The following is a 15,763-nucleotide window of genomic DNA, read 5'->3' on the forward strand; positions in this document are numbered from 1 at the left end:
TGACAAGTATTTTTTTCTTCCAATTATTACTTTATTAGTTCATACTTTTAAAAGGAACAGGAATCGTTTACACCCAAATAATTAAAAGGGATAGTTTACCCAAAATGGAAAATTCTGTCATTTATTACTCACCCTCATGTCGTTTTTAAACCTGTAAGACTTTCGTTAAGACTTTCGACAAATTAAGATCTTTTTGATGAAATATGAGAGCTTTCTGTCTCTCTATTGACAGCTACGCAACTACCACTTTGATGCTTCAAAAAGTTCATAAAGAGATCGTAAAACTAATCCATATGATTCAAGTCCAAAATTTTCTAAAGAGACTCAATCGCTATATATGACGAACAGATTGAATTTAGGCTTCTATTCACATATAAACATTGAGAACAACCCTCATTGGTTCTTGCAGAAGCTCAAACGTGCTGCGTAACACGAGAATGAACCTCATTGGTTCTCACATGTCAAGCAAACATGCTTGAGCTTCCATTTACCACAACTGATGTGTGAGTTGATGAATGTTTATATGTAGGGATGCACCAATACCGATACCAGTACTCGGGTGTCGGTCCGATACTGTGCTCATGTACTCGTAAAATGACCCCGATACAACCGCACCCGATACCACTTTAAGGGGCCATTCACATATCGCGTCTAAAAACGCGTGGAATGGACGGCGCCGCATCGTTTTCTCCTTCTTTCCACAAGCGCTTGCGCTCCCGTGGCGTCTGTCGTTGCTATGCAGACATGAACATAGGCACGCCTGGGAAAACGAGCGTGCCGCACCGGGTTGCTTCTATTATGAGCGTGCTTACCGCGTGCCTACATTTGAAATAACGAATTTGCACACGCAAAAAACGCGATATGTGAACGGCCCCTTATGGCAACGAGACATTAGCCTAACCTCTCGTCAGTTGAGCAGGTAGTCAGAGGAGGAGTAATGTCAGCCGTTTGGAGATATTTTAAGATAAGCGATGATGATAAAAGTAGAGAAGACTGCAAACTATGCTCTGCTAAATTGGCAAGAGGAGGGGTGACGGGTGAGAAATAGCTCCTTTAACACAAGCAATTTGATTATACAAGTTGTATATTTACTTTGTTACAGTCAGAAAGTGAAAAACATCTGATGAAAATAAAACATTGTTAGAAGAACTGTATGGTATTATTAAGTACTCATATCGGTACTTGGTATCGGCAAGTACCCAAATGTACTGTAAGTCATTGGTCTGAAAAAATGTGGTATCTGTGCATTTATTTGTGAATAAAAGCCTAAATTAAATCTATTCATCATGTCCATGCCATGGAGGGACAGAAAGTTCTCATATTTCATCAAAAAGATGGTTTGGAATGACATGAGGGTGAATAATAATGACAGAATTTTCATTTTTGGGTGAACTATCCCTTTAAATCTGAACCTGTAGAAGTAGTAGGATTAGTCAGAAGCTTTAATTTATTGGCATTTATTGAAATGAATAAAAATCCATTAGCAATTAGCTTGTCTGAGACCAATCCAGTATGTACCCAAATTTGGATGACAAAATCTTTATAACATCAGTTATTATTGTAAATTGAGCTACTACTTCATATTTGCATAACGGCACAACCAGGAGGAAGTTTTAAAACCTGCAACCAGAAACATCTCAATCCCATAATGCAACTGTGCTGCATGCTATATATGTGGCCACAACCACAGTCAACACCAAAACACAACTGAAAAGTCATTAGACATATAGTGGACTCTTCTGTGGTAAAACCACATCTTTAGAACAGTATCCCTGAGGATTGGACTGTTTATTTAACGCTTAACCAAACACAAGCACACAGGCAAGAAACAGCATGATTCACACAATCTGAAGCACAAACACATTTTCAATGAAACACATGCAGAAATTCTGTACAGCATAAACGTAGATTAACAATGAAAACAAACACAGAAAGTAAATGATCACTGCTGGCTAATGCCTCCTGTTTGTCCCTTTAGCCTAAAGGTATTTATGAAGAGATAACACTAAATGCAACATGAACTAACATGAAGAATTGTATTTTATTCAATAACATTGACAAAGATTATAAAATGTTCAAGTTGGTTAATGCATTAACTAATGTTAACAAATGAGACCTTATTGTAAAGTGTTACTCTGAAAATCCCACCGCACCATGAAACCTGTATCATGCTTAAATAGACAAACCGTACATCATTAAATAAAAGGTAATTTAATACTGAAAATGTGATATAAACTGCTGAGGTGGCTCCTTTTCTGCTTAGTTGCAAACACACAAAGCTCTGAAACCGAACACACACACACACACACACACACACAAACACACACTCGACACATTTCACACCATGCTAACTTGCAATTTTGTACATGTCTATTTTTTCCCTTTCTTACGTACACAATCTTTCCTTACCCAAACATCTAAATGAGAATATACACAGACTTAATTATAAATATTTATAATTACTAGCTTAAACCATTACCCAAACTCTAACACTAGTCCTAAACTTAAACTTAAAAAAAAAAAAGGTTTAAAATAAAACATTTTTAAAAATGTTTTACCTTTAAGGTTGTCCCTGAACATCTCCAAAGGAAGGTTTTCTCAGATTTAGCTAATTTCTGGGGACGATTTTGTATTCAGAAACACACAAACATTGCGTTTTACCTTCAGAGATGGGGCAGGTGAGCACCTGGGCGCTATAGGAGCTGAGAGGGGCCACTCGGGCCGAGTGTTTCTTCATTCTCTCCTCTTTCCTGAGCTTTTGGAAAATGTGTGTGTGTGTGTGTGTGTGTTCGTGTGAGCGGCACGGCTCAACTCCTCCGACAAACCCACTTCATCCCCACGCGCATCTCTCCTGTCACTCCCACAGTCTCTTTCTTGTTCCTCTTGATATCTTTTACTTTGCTGCTCTCCTGCTGTTACTTTGCTCTTTCTGCTAACTGAACTTCTCTTTCTCTCTGGCTCTCACACACTCTCAACGTGACACATAAAATCGCACAGTTTCGCTCTAGTGTAGATGCTGCAGTGTCATGCTGCTATCCTGCGTCTCCTAGGGAGACTGGGCTTCAAGTGTGTGTGGAATGCAATCATCCCCTTCATATCTCTCTCTCTCTCTCTGTCTCTCTCTGTCCCCGCCTCTTCTCCTGCTCAGAGTATCCTTTGCTCTGTTTGGAAGGTAACCAAGCAGCTCGGGCTAATTATGCTGCATTGGTCCCTCTCCCCTCTTTTCTCTTTCAACCCTTCGTTCTTTCTGCTTTTACAATCTGCCTTTTTTCAAGTCAGTTCTATATTTACAGCATCCAGCGGCTTGATAAATGCAGTATGATGAAGATGAGTGATTTAGTAGAGTAAAAAAGTAGCTTTTGTCTTTTTCCTGCTCTCTCTCTCCTTGCCCAATCACGCCCTTTCCTTTCTTCATCAGCACTTGTGCTCCACTTGAAGGCCCTTCACTGCTCGCTTTAGCAGAGGTCTTGTCTTGCTGTCTGAGTCTCTGTAGCGTTATGCTAATAAAACCGAGTACAGAGCCTTGGGGGACTCCATAAAAAGTATTCTCTGATTTCTGTGCGTTCCTGGATGAATCCGATCTCTCCTCTTAATCACACAAAGTGACATGAAGTCTGGGATTGGTGCTGCTAATTTCAGAATTTGGGATAGCTTGAGAAACACAAAACATTTTTTTTCCATATTATGCAAGGATACACTGACTATAACTACTCCAACTTTCTTTTTTCAGTGGAATACAAAAGGAAAAATGTTGCACAATGTCAGAGCTGCTCTTTTACATTCAACAAAAGCAGCGACCGGGGTTATGAGAACTAAACTGAAAGCTAAAAACATTTTTCTAACTGAAATAAAAATAAAAAACTAGCATAGTTTTAGTTAGCATAGTAAGATTTGAGAGTTTGCCTGTTCACACAAAGATGAATTTTAAGTGTGAAAATTCTATGTGATAAACATTTTAATTAGAATAAATGGCTGTTAATGCATCTTCTCAAACAGACATGAAAATTAGCATGTGTCAGTGTGATGGATTGCCCTAATCATTAAAACATTACATAATACACTCACTCGCCACTTTATTAGGTACACCCGTTCAACTGCTTGTTAATGCAAATATCTAATCAGCCAATCACATGGCAGCAACTCAATGCATTTAGGCATGTAGACATGGTCAAGAAAGATGATCTGCTGAAGTTCAAACTGAGCATCAGAATGGGGAAGAAAGAGGATATAAGTGAGTTTAAACGTGGCATGGTTGTTGGTGCCAGACGGGCTGATCTGAGTATTTCAGAAACTGCTGATCTACTGGGATTTTTACACACAACCATCTCGAGGGTTAACAGAGAATGATCAGAAAAAGAGAAAATATCCAGTGAACGGCAGGTCTGTGGGTGAAAATGTCTTGTTGATGCAAGAGGTCAGAGGAGAATGGTTCGAGACTGGATCGAGCTGATAGAAAGGCAACAGTAACTCAAATAAGCACTCGCTACAACTGAGGTCTGCAGAAGAGCATCTCTGAACACACAACACGTCCAGCCTTGAAGCAGAAGAGCTACAGCAGCAGAAGACACACCGGTGACACTCCTGTCAGATAAGAGGTAACAAACTGAGGCTACAATTCACCATATTCTTTTGCTTTATGGAAAAGAGCAGCTTAAACATTCAACAAAGTATCTCCTTCCGTGTTCCATAAATAAAAAAAAGGTTTGAAACGTTATAATGGTGAGAAAATGTTGGTGAGTTTTTTTTGTTTTGTTTTTTTACTATCCCATAAAGTTGTTTCATTCTGTGAGCGGTGCTGTGGTGAGATTTTATCGGACTAAAGGGAGTCTTCAAATCACAGAGCGATTTGAGTATCGAGTAGACCTTTAGCAGGCCTGCCTGGTCGGAGTCCATTACACTGTCTGCGGTTTTTATGGCATTGCATTTAATATGTCTCGATGATGCTTGTTCCAGTGGCCCCAGCTATTCACTCGATTAGTGGTACACCCACACACACCTATATCTGCTTCTTCTTCCATTGTCACACAACCTTACATACTGTATACACACAAAAAGCTTTCTGCCTCTCATTCATTCATTCATTCATCTTGGCTTTAACACCACACACGCAAGCATGCAATGCCTCTAGTAATGCTTTGAGGTCCGCTGCATACTCCTGAACTCAAATGAAGCGTCTTTGCTTAGCAAGCACTCATTATACTGGCAAATTTGCAGCAAGTTTCGAATAAGAGTCATATTTCTCGGATAAGTTCAGAGCGTGTCACCAAAAGAGCAGCTCTGGTTGTACGGTGCCAGGAAATGTGCTTTGCTGCCATTGTGTTTAATGCCCAGTACACACTGTACGATTTTGGGCTGTCCCAGATGAAAGATGACCAACAGTGGTGATTTCTGTGGTTGTGGCTCCTAAACTGCGGTCCTAAGTTGCGCAGAGAGAGAGGTTCAACGACGGCCGTTGTCGCGGTCTTGCAACCAAAGATAACCTGCGATCATTTTCTGACAGTGTCCGAAATTTAGCATGATCATCTCATAATGTGTTTGCTGCTATGGCCTCATAGTGTGTTTGCTGCTATGACCTACGTCTACTGACTAACCAATAAAAATGCAACATGAAATGGCATATTGATCAACGCGTCAGGGTGCTAAAACTTAAAATTACTTACCTCAAGCTCCATTTACAAAATTGCCATGCCAAGTTTATATTTTTGCAATTCCATTAAAACATTACATAATACACTCACTCGCCACTTTATTAGGTACACCTGTTCAACTGCTTGTTAATGCAAATATCTAATCAGCCAATCACATGGCAGCAACTCAATGCATTTAGGCATGTAGACATGGTCAAGATGATCTGCTGATGTTCAAACTGAGCATCAGAATGGGGAAGAAAGGGGATATAAGTGAGTTTGAACGTGGCATGGTTGTTGCTGCCAGACGGGCTGATCTGAGTATTTCAGAAACTGCTGATCTACTGGGATTTTCACGCACAACCATCTCGAGGGTTAACAGAGAATGATCAGAAAAAGAGAAAATATCCAGAGAACGGCAGGTCTGTGGGTGAAAATGTCTTGTTGATGCAAGAGGTCAGAGGAGAATGGTTCGAGACTGGATCGAGCTGATAGAAAGGCAACAGTAACTCAAATAAGCACTCGCTACAACCGAGGTCTGCAGAAGAGCATCTCTGAACACACAACACGTCCAGCCTTGAAGCAGAAGAGCTACAGCAGCAGAAGACACACCGGTGACACTCCTGTCAGATAAGAGGTAACAAACTGAGGCTACAATTCACACAAGCTCACCAAAGACTGAACAATAGAAGGTTGAAAAAACGCTGCCTGGTCTGATGAATCTCGATTTCTGCTGCACCATTCAGATGGTCGGGTCAGAATTTGGCGTAAACAACATGAAAGCATGGATACATCCTGTCTTGTATCAACGGATCAGGCTGGTGCTGCTGTAATGGTGTGAGGGGTATTTTCTTGGCACATTTTCGGCCCCTTAATACCAACCGAGCATCATTTAAACGCCTACCTGAGTATTGTTTCTGACCTTGTCCATCCCTTTATGACCATAGTGTATCATCTTCTGATGGATACTTCAAGCAGGATAACACACCATGTATAAAGCTCAAATAATCTCAAACTTGTTTCTTGAACATGTCAATGAGTTCACTAAACTCAAATGGCCTCCACAGTCACCTGATCTCAATCCTCTAGAGCATCTTTGGGATGTGGTGGAACGGGAGATTCACATCATGGATGAGCAGCCGACAAATCTGCAGCAACTGTGTGATGCTCTCATGTCAATATGGACCAAAATCTCTGAGGAATGTTTCCAGCACCTTGTTGAATCTGTGCCATGAAGAATTAAGGCCGTTCTGAAGACAAAAGGGTGTTTCAACATGGTATTAGCAAGGTGTACCTAATAAACTGACCAGTGAATGTATATTAATTACAATTATATTAATAAATGTGTGAATATATATATATATATATATATATATATATATATATATAAGTAATTATATATTAAGATTATTATATTAATTAATAATGTTTATGAAGAAATTTTATTCAATGAGACCATTGGTTGGTCCACATAACATAGCACACACACATAAAAACATACACCAACAACCACATACACCCACTCAACTACTGTTAACTCAAGTACGCATAACCTACTGCTATAATCTGACTAGGACATTGATCACACATTTGACTACAGTTTAAAACAAATGGTTCCATTAGTGACAAAAAGATCCGGCACTATGTCAAAATGACACTGAACTGAGTTGATCGTAAAAAACAATGTGGCCCCCAGAAGTATTTGGACAGTTAAGCCACATTTAAAATGTGTGGATTTTATTGCATTCTGTATCTGCATCATTGCATCAGCAAACAGATGATGCTAAACTTTCTATTGGGGCTATCTTCACTTTCCTCATTTTTGTAATAACTGCTCCCAAGGTGTTTTTTAGTGGATGGATTAAGTCAACTCCCCTTCAGTTCACACAGGTGTCCTATTAGAGTAACCCCAGGTGTAGGTAATGGCATTATGGGTATGTTCCTAGACAACCATAACATGTCTAAACACACTACCGTTAAAGTTTTGAGCTGGTAGTTTTTTAGTTTTAGTTTTGTTTTGTTTGTTTGTTATGGTCATCAAGGCTGCCATTCTATTTTAATCTGTTTTAAAATGTAATTTATGCTAGCCTGGAAATCCAGACCTAAATCTAAAAGATTAATGGTCTGGCGTCGACTAATGAAAATCAGCCAGCTCGAGGGGCGGCACCAAGCATGCATTTGAAAATCTCACTGCACGCAATAGGATAACACTACGACCAATCACAACAAGCCCCATACGCTTAGCTACCAGCGGAGCTAACTGGTAGATTAGACTCTTATCGTATCCGGTCGACAAAACAGCAAAAACGTCCTTCTTGCAAAGGAACGATTCGAGCGGCGTCTTCTGTTCCTGTTTTAGATAAAAAGCCAAGTCTAGCTCGTTCATTGTAGCGGTTAAAGCCGTTTCATCTGGTGTTCATCCATAGCCATCTTGCAATGTTTACTAATGACTTCGACGTCACAGCACTGTCGTCTTCTGTTTAGCTCACCTCTGGCCCGCCTATATCAGATAACCCGATGTGATTGGTGCAGCTCAGATCGAGGGGCATATTTAATGAGCATCGTTACTCGACGCCAGAGTAACTCGCTGAGCAAATTCAACTTGTGCTCTCGCGAGATCTCTGGATTACCAGGGTAAATTTATGCATGGCAAAAGTGAATTTTCAGCAATTGTTTCGGTGTTTAAAGGCTGGCCTACACTAAAATATTTGTCTTTTTTTTTATCCGATTTTCAAAATGTGACAGACCACAGTTTTGTTCAGAGTTTTGTTCGCACAAACGACCCGAGTCCCGACTGTGAACATGGGAAATTTGCTAAATCTCTCGTGCTCAAACATGACTATAAAGTAAACAAACATGGCGCACAACGGGCAAGAAGAAATGCTGATAAAAGTGTTTAGACTGCTTTTTGCAGTAAAAAGAAAAAGGTTTGGATGAAGCAGAGATGGTTATATTGATACAAGGATTTGTGGCTCTACCATTGGAGAAAGCGTAACGGCTAACTTGGATCACGTGTGCCTTGATAACCAATCACATTACAGCCTTGACAGCCTTGAATTTCTGTAAACAGAATCATACCTGTCGCGCAATTGTCCATGACTTCTCTTATCAAAAATATATTTTTTTTAAGTGTAAACTCTAAAAATAGATATATCCAAAACTACTGTTTAAGAGCAAACATGTTGAAGATGTTGAACATGCTGCTAATGAAGACATTAGCGGACAGGCTGTCAATGTATTAATGTAGCTATTTCCTCACAGAAGCGATTTATTCAGTGTAGTGAAGCCTCTCCTCCATTGACATCCATTAAAAAAACGGCCTCTTTTCTCCTTCCCAGCGTCAGTCATGTGTGTCGATATCTTTCCTGTGTTTGCAGCACATGCATGCAGCTCTTCACCGCCAGAGACACCTCAGCACTGCATAGAGAGAGAAATCTTAAAAGACAGATTATATTTCCGCAGTTCAAGTATAAGATTATATTACATATTCACACATACTTGATGATGGATTTTGTGTCATGACTGCATATATTTTGTGAATTGTGATGCCAAGGAGAAAATTAAACCACAGCTTTTTTAATGACTTGACTTTTCTCTTGCTGATTTATTATTCATATATTGCACTCACTAAACTATAATCTACTTCCATTAAGCGACAGAATTCATGCACTCCTGTACAGAAAATAAAAAGCACACACATGGACTCACTAGAGGTCTTATTTTCAACCTGTCTTTTTCAAACGGACACCTGCCATTTGAGATGCCTGTTGTTTCGTCCCAACGCCCCCCTCCTCTCTCATCCCTGCCATAGCAACGCCTGGCCCTTGTGTTCCACCTTCGATATTGCCACCGCGGCCCCATTCAGCACCTTTGTCATTCAGATCAGTGCCATGTTCCTCCACCATTGTCCACAGACCTGCTGCGTCCTTTATGCACGTCTATTAGCTGCGTTCTACGAGACGAGAGCGAGACCAGAGTAGAATAGTGCACCCACGCGCTGAGTGTTACACACACTTCATAACCAATCGGTCAAAATCCCATAAAAGACTTACAAGAGCCGAGGAGCTGCGTGATCTCCATAAACATATACTTTCTTGTCTTTATCAATTCAGACTCAATAAATATTTCAAAAAGAAATTGTAATGGTCAGACTTCCGCTGTTTGGACGACACCTGGTCTTTCCTGTTAACAAATATGTGAACAACTATGACCACATAAAAATAATAATAATTAGAATGTCAATTATGACATAAAACATTGATTTTACAAGATTCTAAAATCATGTCATAATCATGAGATAAAAAGTCATAATGATGACATACTAAGTCGTAATTATGAGATAAAAGGTCATAATGATGACATACTAAGTCATAATTATCTGATAAAGTCAAAATTATGACAGTCAATTACGAGATAAAAAGCATTATGAGATAATTATGACAAAAAGTAAAAATTATTTATGAGATACGAAGTCATAACTACGACAATATTGTTTGACTTTTTAATGAAATAATTGTTTATCTCATAATTAAGACTTAGTATATCATAATTTCGGCTTTTTATCTTATAATCATGACTTATTTCATAATTTGACTTTTTATCTGATAATTATGACTTTTTATGTCCTAATAATAAAGGCATTTTAACATTGATCATTAAACTAATTTACTGAATTTTCATGCTTGTTCTGTTGTCAAATGTCTTACTGGTTTTCATATAGAGGCTTTGCATTAAATGTTTGTTTTGAATTTTATATGAATAAATACAGTATATTTGACATTAAATAAATGTCCTTACTATGTTTCTTTAAGTACTATTTGTAACAACACATAAATTACACAAATATAATATTATCACATAATACAGTCAAATGAAATAAAATTAAATGTATAGGTAGCGCAACTCTATTTAGACTGTATAAGCTCCGCCCCCATTTCCATTCTGTTGTTCTGAAACCACTAGAGCTGTGGTTCTGCAGCTGGATATATCACACATTTTCAGATTATAAGATATCAAAACATCTTGCGGTTTGAACCAGTGAATTGGATCTAGGGATCAATGTTAAGCGGGTTAGTTTCAGTAGTTAAAGGTAGGGTAGGCATTTTATAAACACTTGTTGCTATACTGGTTGAAACTCTCTTCACATCTGATAGCAATCAATAACAAAAGTGGTCTAAACATTAAAACATGTACATATATCTTCTGTGGAAGTCTCAGGACCAAAAAATTATCATCCAATCATTGCATTCGGTCCTACTTGCCTGTCAACATATGTATTTCCATACCTCCACGCACTTGCAGACAGACAATCACTGAGCGGCACAAAACAACAAGATAATGCTGCGTTCACGCCATGTCGAGAAGGCAACCCGTGACGTTCTACCCAGAGCTGTTCACGTCCTCAGACTCGGATTTATGCGATTCTATGTCAACACTATTGTTACGCCCCATGACTCAAAAAAGGGGACGCAACAAAAAAGGGGACATACGAAAGCCAATTGGTAAAGAAAACGTTTTTAATTAGATAAGATAAATATACAAAAACTATGTACTGTAGTAGTCAAAAAGTCAGTAATGTCGTGATGGGTGTATGTGTGAGAATGTAATGTGCTGTAGTGTCGTGATGCATGCAAAAAGAAACATAATCAAACAGTAACTAAAGCAATCAAGTTGGCCGTCCGCGCTCTCTCCCATCGAGCTTGCTTCTCTTAAAGAGGCAAGGGAAATTAGGCACAGGTGTCACGGATGCAACCCGGTTACAGGGGGGCGGAGTCATCCGTCTGCTACTGGGGAAAAACCCAATGAAGACCCAGGTCGTCACAACTATCAACGCCGAAATGAACCTGCAGCAGTCAGGTGGTACAAGAGCTCTGTATGTAAGTTGTTTACATTCATTATTATTGTAATGTGCTTGTAATGAGACATGGTTTATTTAACGCCATCTCTCGTGACACTGCAGACTCTGTGTGTGATCATTTGTTTTAGAGGATGTGTGTCTTTGAAGACACTCTGAAGGGATCTTATGCTTTCGAAGCTAGCTTGCTATTGCTAGCCTCTCTGAAATTGCCTACCCTACCTATAAGCCCTGCTGGTAGATAGTGTAACTACAGCGCCATGCAGGCAAAAACTTTCTATGCCATATAAAAATAATATATCATATTTATGGCTCAAGTGATTGGCTCACAAAAAAAGTAAATAAGTGCCCATGAGCAAAAATGGCCATGTCTATATTGGTTCTTTAAGGGCTGCACAAATAGGAATAACTGTTAGCTTTCTACAGGTACAGTATATACCACTGTAAAAAGAGAGGAGTGACACCTTGTGTCCAGGCAAAGGGGTTGCAGCTCCTCTCTGAACTCAAACCTTATGATACGTTGTGGCCAAATAGTCATTCCCTAACATTAATGCTAACCATTAACTGAACCCTGGTAGCAGCAAATGTGCACATGATCAAGATTTACCCCATCTAGCCTTGATCCGTATTGATAGCTACTCTCAGAATCAGCCACATCTGAAGTAAAATATGAAAATATGAAGTGGAATGATTCACAATTTGTCCGTGTCAGTGGGACCATCACTACATCAGCCTGAATCAATGAACGAGTGAAGAGATATATGTCAAATGACCAGATGGGGGCAGCACAAGAGAGCACAAAGTATAAAGCATTCAGCCAATGTTGTGCTGATCTTCCAGCATATGAACAATCCCTGATCAGTGATTAACTAAGACTGAAAATGGTTTTAAGAGGTTTTATGATAATGGCTTAAGATCCCCTCCACAGACCCGGGAAAGTTAGTAACACATCTGAAAATCTCAATGACTGTAAGAGAAGTTTACAGAGATGTCCAAAAAGTTTGGAAAGGCCCCAGGCAAAGTGGGGTTTTGGACAACATCAGCATAAATCCTTATCATTTTGTGATGACTTTGCATTAACAAGGGATACCACAAATTATGCAAACATTTTATTAAATAAAAAGGAATTCAATACTAGAGCTATTTATGAATCATCTCTAAACTGTGTTCTGATTGGTCTGTGAACTAAACTTAATTAGAAATAGTTTTAATAGTTAGTAAGGTTTAAATGAACTTGAGCTAACATGAACTAACAATGAAACAAGATGAATAAATACTGTAACAAATGTATTGCTGTTAGTATGTAACAAATGTATTAGTTAATTAATGCATTAAATAATAAAGTGCCCCTATTTTAAAGTCTCCTAATTTTTTATATTTAATGGAAGCTTATTGTGAAGTGTTACCAAATAGTAACTGAAGTAGAAAAAAACTGAATTTAAAAATAATAAATACTGTATAGACATTTTTAGAAAAACAAAATGAGAATTAAAGTTCCACTAAAATAACACTTACTTGAAGTGTGAACATTATTTATTTGTATTTTTTAAGGTGATTCAAGGACGCTTACTCGCGTCAGCTGTCCGTTCTGAAGTCTGTAAAGCTCCCATGTGAGTCCACAGTTAACAGCGCCGCTCTGGCTAAGCAGATGAGAAGAGTCCCATTAGAATTGTATCTAAAAATAGCTCTTTAGGCGAGGTGGTCTGCAGTCAGAGCGACCGTGCAGATACATTTAGATAATCGCTGACTCTGGCATCTCCATGTATGAGAGGTCAGAAGACAACAGATGACACCAAGAGACTGTTTCTGACAAAGCTATGCTGGATGATTCTTTCGTGCTCTAATGCAAAATGGGTTTAAAGCGTTTTTTGGCCAATTAGCAAAATGTTAGTGTTTCGGGCAAGTTAGTGAGGTAGGGAATGGGAAAGGTAACGGAACATGCGGAATCTCAAGTCGGTTTTCCATCTAACTATTTTGATGTGGATTTTGAAAATGCGCATAAGAAGTGTGCCACACAAGTCGCAGATGCAAATGCAGTATAGGTCATAAGCCCCGCCCTCTCCATGTAATCTAATCACAAGTCGCAGATGCAAATGCAGTATAGGTCATAAGCCCCGCCCTCTCCATGTAATCTAATCACAAGTCGCAGATGCAAATGCAGTATAGGTCATAAGCCCCGCCCTCTCCATGTAATCTAATCACAAGTCGCAGATGCAAATGCAGTATAGGTCATAAGCCCCGCCCTCTCCATGTAATCTAATCACAAGTCGCAGATGCAAATGCAGTATAGGACATAAGCCCCGCCCTCTCCATGTAATCTAATCACAAGTCGCAGATGCAAATGCAGTATAGGTCATAAGCCCCGCCCTCTCCATGTAATCTAATCACAAGTCGCAGATGCAAATGCAGTATAGGTCATAAGCCCCGCCCTCTCCATGTAATCTAATCACAAGTCGCAGATGCAAATGCAGTATAGGTCATAAACCCCGCCCTCTCCATGTAATCTAATCACAAGTCGAAGATGCAAATGCAGTATAGGTCATAAGCCCCGCCCTCTCCATGTAATCTAATCACAAGTCGCAGATGCAAATGCAGTATAGGTCATAAGCCCCGCCCTCTCCATGTAATCTAATCACAAGTCGCAGATGCAAATGCAGTATAGGTCATAAGCCCCGCCCTCTCCATGTAATCTAATCACAAGTCGCAGATGCAAATGCAGTATAGGTCATAAGCCCCGCCCTCTCCATGTAATCTAATCACAAGTCGCAGATGCAAATGCAGTATAGGTCATAAGCCCCGCCCTCTCCATGTAATCTAATCACAAGTCGCAGATGCAAATGCAGTATAGGTCATAAGCCCCGCCCTCTCCATGTAATCTAATCACAAGTCGCAGATGCAAATGCAGTATAGGTCATAAGCCCCGCCCTCTCCATGTAATCTAATCACAAGTCGCAGATGCAAATGCAGTATAGGTCATAAGCCCCGCCCTCTCCATGTAATCTAATCACAAGTCGCAGATGCAAATGCAGTATAGGTCATAAGCCCCGCCCTCTCCATGTAATCTAATCACAAGTCGCAGATGCAAATGCAGTATAGGTCATAAGCCCTGCCCTCTCCATGTAATCTAATCACAAGTCGCAGATGCAAATGCAGTATAGGTCATAAACCCCGCCCTCTCCATGTAATCTAATCACAAGTCGCAGATGCAAATGCAGTATAGGTCATAAGCCCCGCCCTCTCCATGTAATCTAATCACAAGTCGCAGATGCAAATGCAGTATAGGTCATAAACCCCGCCCTCTCCATGTAATCTAATCACAAGTCGCAGATGCAAATGCAGTATAGGTCATAAGCCCCGCCCTCTCCATGTAATCTAATCACAAGTCGCAGATGCAAATGCAGTATAGGTCATAAACCCCGCCCTCTCCATGTAATCTAATCACAAGTCGAAGATGCAAATGCACGCTGAGGCTTTTTAGGCCCGGTAGAATCTGCAATCTCTGATCCAGTTCGTTTGCTGGCTTCCGTGGCTTCCATCACTGTGTTTTCTGCCGACTGTCAACCCAGGGTGTCAAAATACTATTACTAACTGTTTTTAAATAGGGAAAACGTTGATGTGTTTGGTCACTTCTAAATTCATTGCTGTTAGATACCATTGAATATACTGGGCTAAGCTAAGTGCTATCAAAGTGTCACCGCGCGCCAGAGCGATTGAGTGCACACACTGAGATGAGAGAGGTATGTATCAACTCGTCTTAGTTAAGGGAATAACATAGTTTAATATGAAAAAACGGTGGAGTATCCCTTTAAGGCCCCATATTTCATCAGTTCTTCTGCGTCTCCTCACAGCATTTAATAAAATTATGTCCAACAACACAAATAACTCTCTCCGAAGCAATGGGTTCCATCACAACAAGTTCCCCCAAGATATAAATATAGATATAGATATAGATATGTTTGTTTATGTTCCTGCACAAATTAAGCCCTGGTAAAATGTGTGATTTAAAAAAAAAAAGCTTTTACTTTTTGATAACAAGTGGCTAAATAGGACACATCAGAGATTATGGATCTTTCATCATATAGAACAAAAAATAAAACAAATCTAACATAACAAAATACACTGAGCATTTAGTACACCTAATTAACAAAATAACAATGTTCAGCAGTGACATCTAAAGGTAGGAAGGAGGAGTGCAGTGTCTCTTTTGTATCCTTTGAGCGCCTTGCATTGTCAAAAAGTCCTAAAGTGAGGAGGAAAAAAGTTAATGATGATACAGAGGATC

The 15,763-nt window shown here is 39.6% G+C and overlaps 1 protein-coding gene across 3 annotated transcripts in view; it reads right to left on the reverse strand.

Moving 5' to 3' along the window:
* Positions 1-15,763, reverse strand: part of slc35f4 (solute carrier family 35 member F4) — a 37,089-nt gene that overhangs the window by 16,506 nt on the left and 4,820 nt on the right. The window contains exon 1 of one of the 3 annotated variants that reach the window (XM_082143819.1): positions 2,662-3,036. The exons of 1 other annotated variant lie outside the window; for it this stretch is intronic. In XM_082143819.1, the coding sequence (XP_081999945.1) occupies positions 2,662-2,737 (76 nt within the window). In that variant the 5' untranslated portion in view covers positions 2,738-3,036. One more of the 3 variants, XM_082143820.1, reaches the window with a different exon arrangement.

This window comes from Leuciscus leuciscus, assembly GCF_965113295.1.
Source record: "Leuciscus leuciscus genome assembly, chromosome: 17".
Classification (NCBI taxonomy): domain Eukaryota; kingdom Metazoa; phylum Chordata; class Actinopteri; order Cypriniformes; family Leuciscidae; genus Leuciscus; species Leuciscus leuciscus.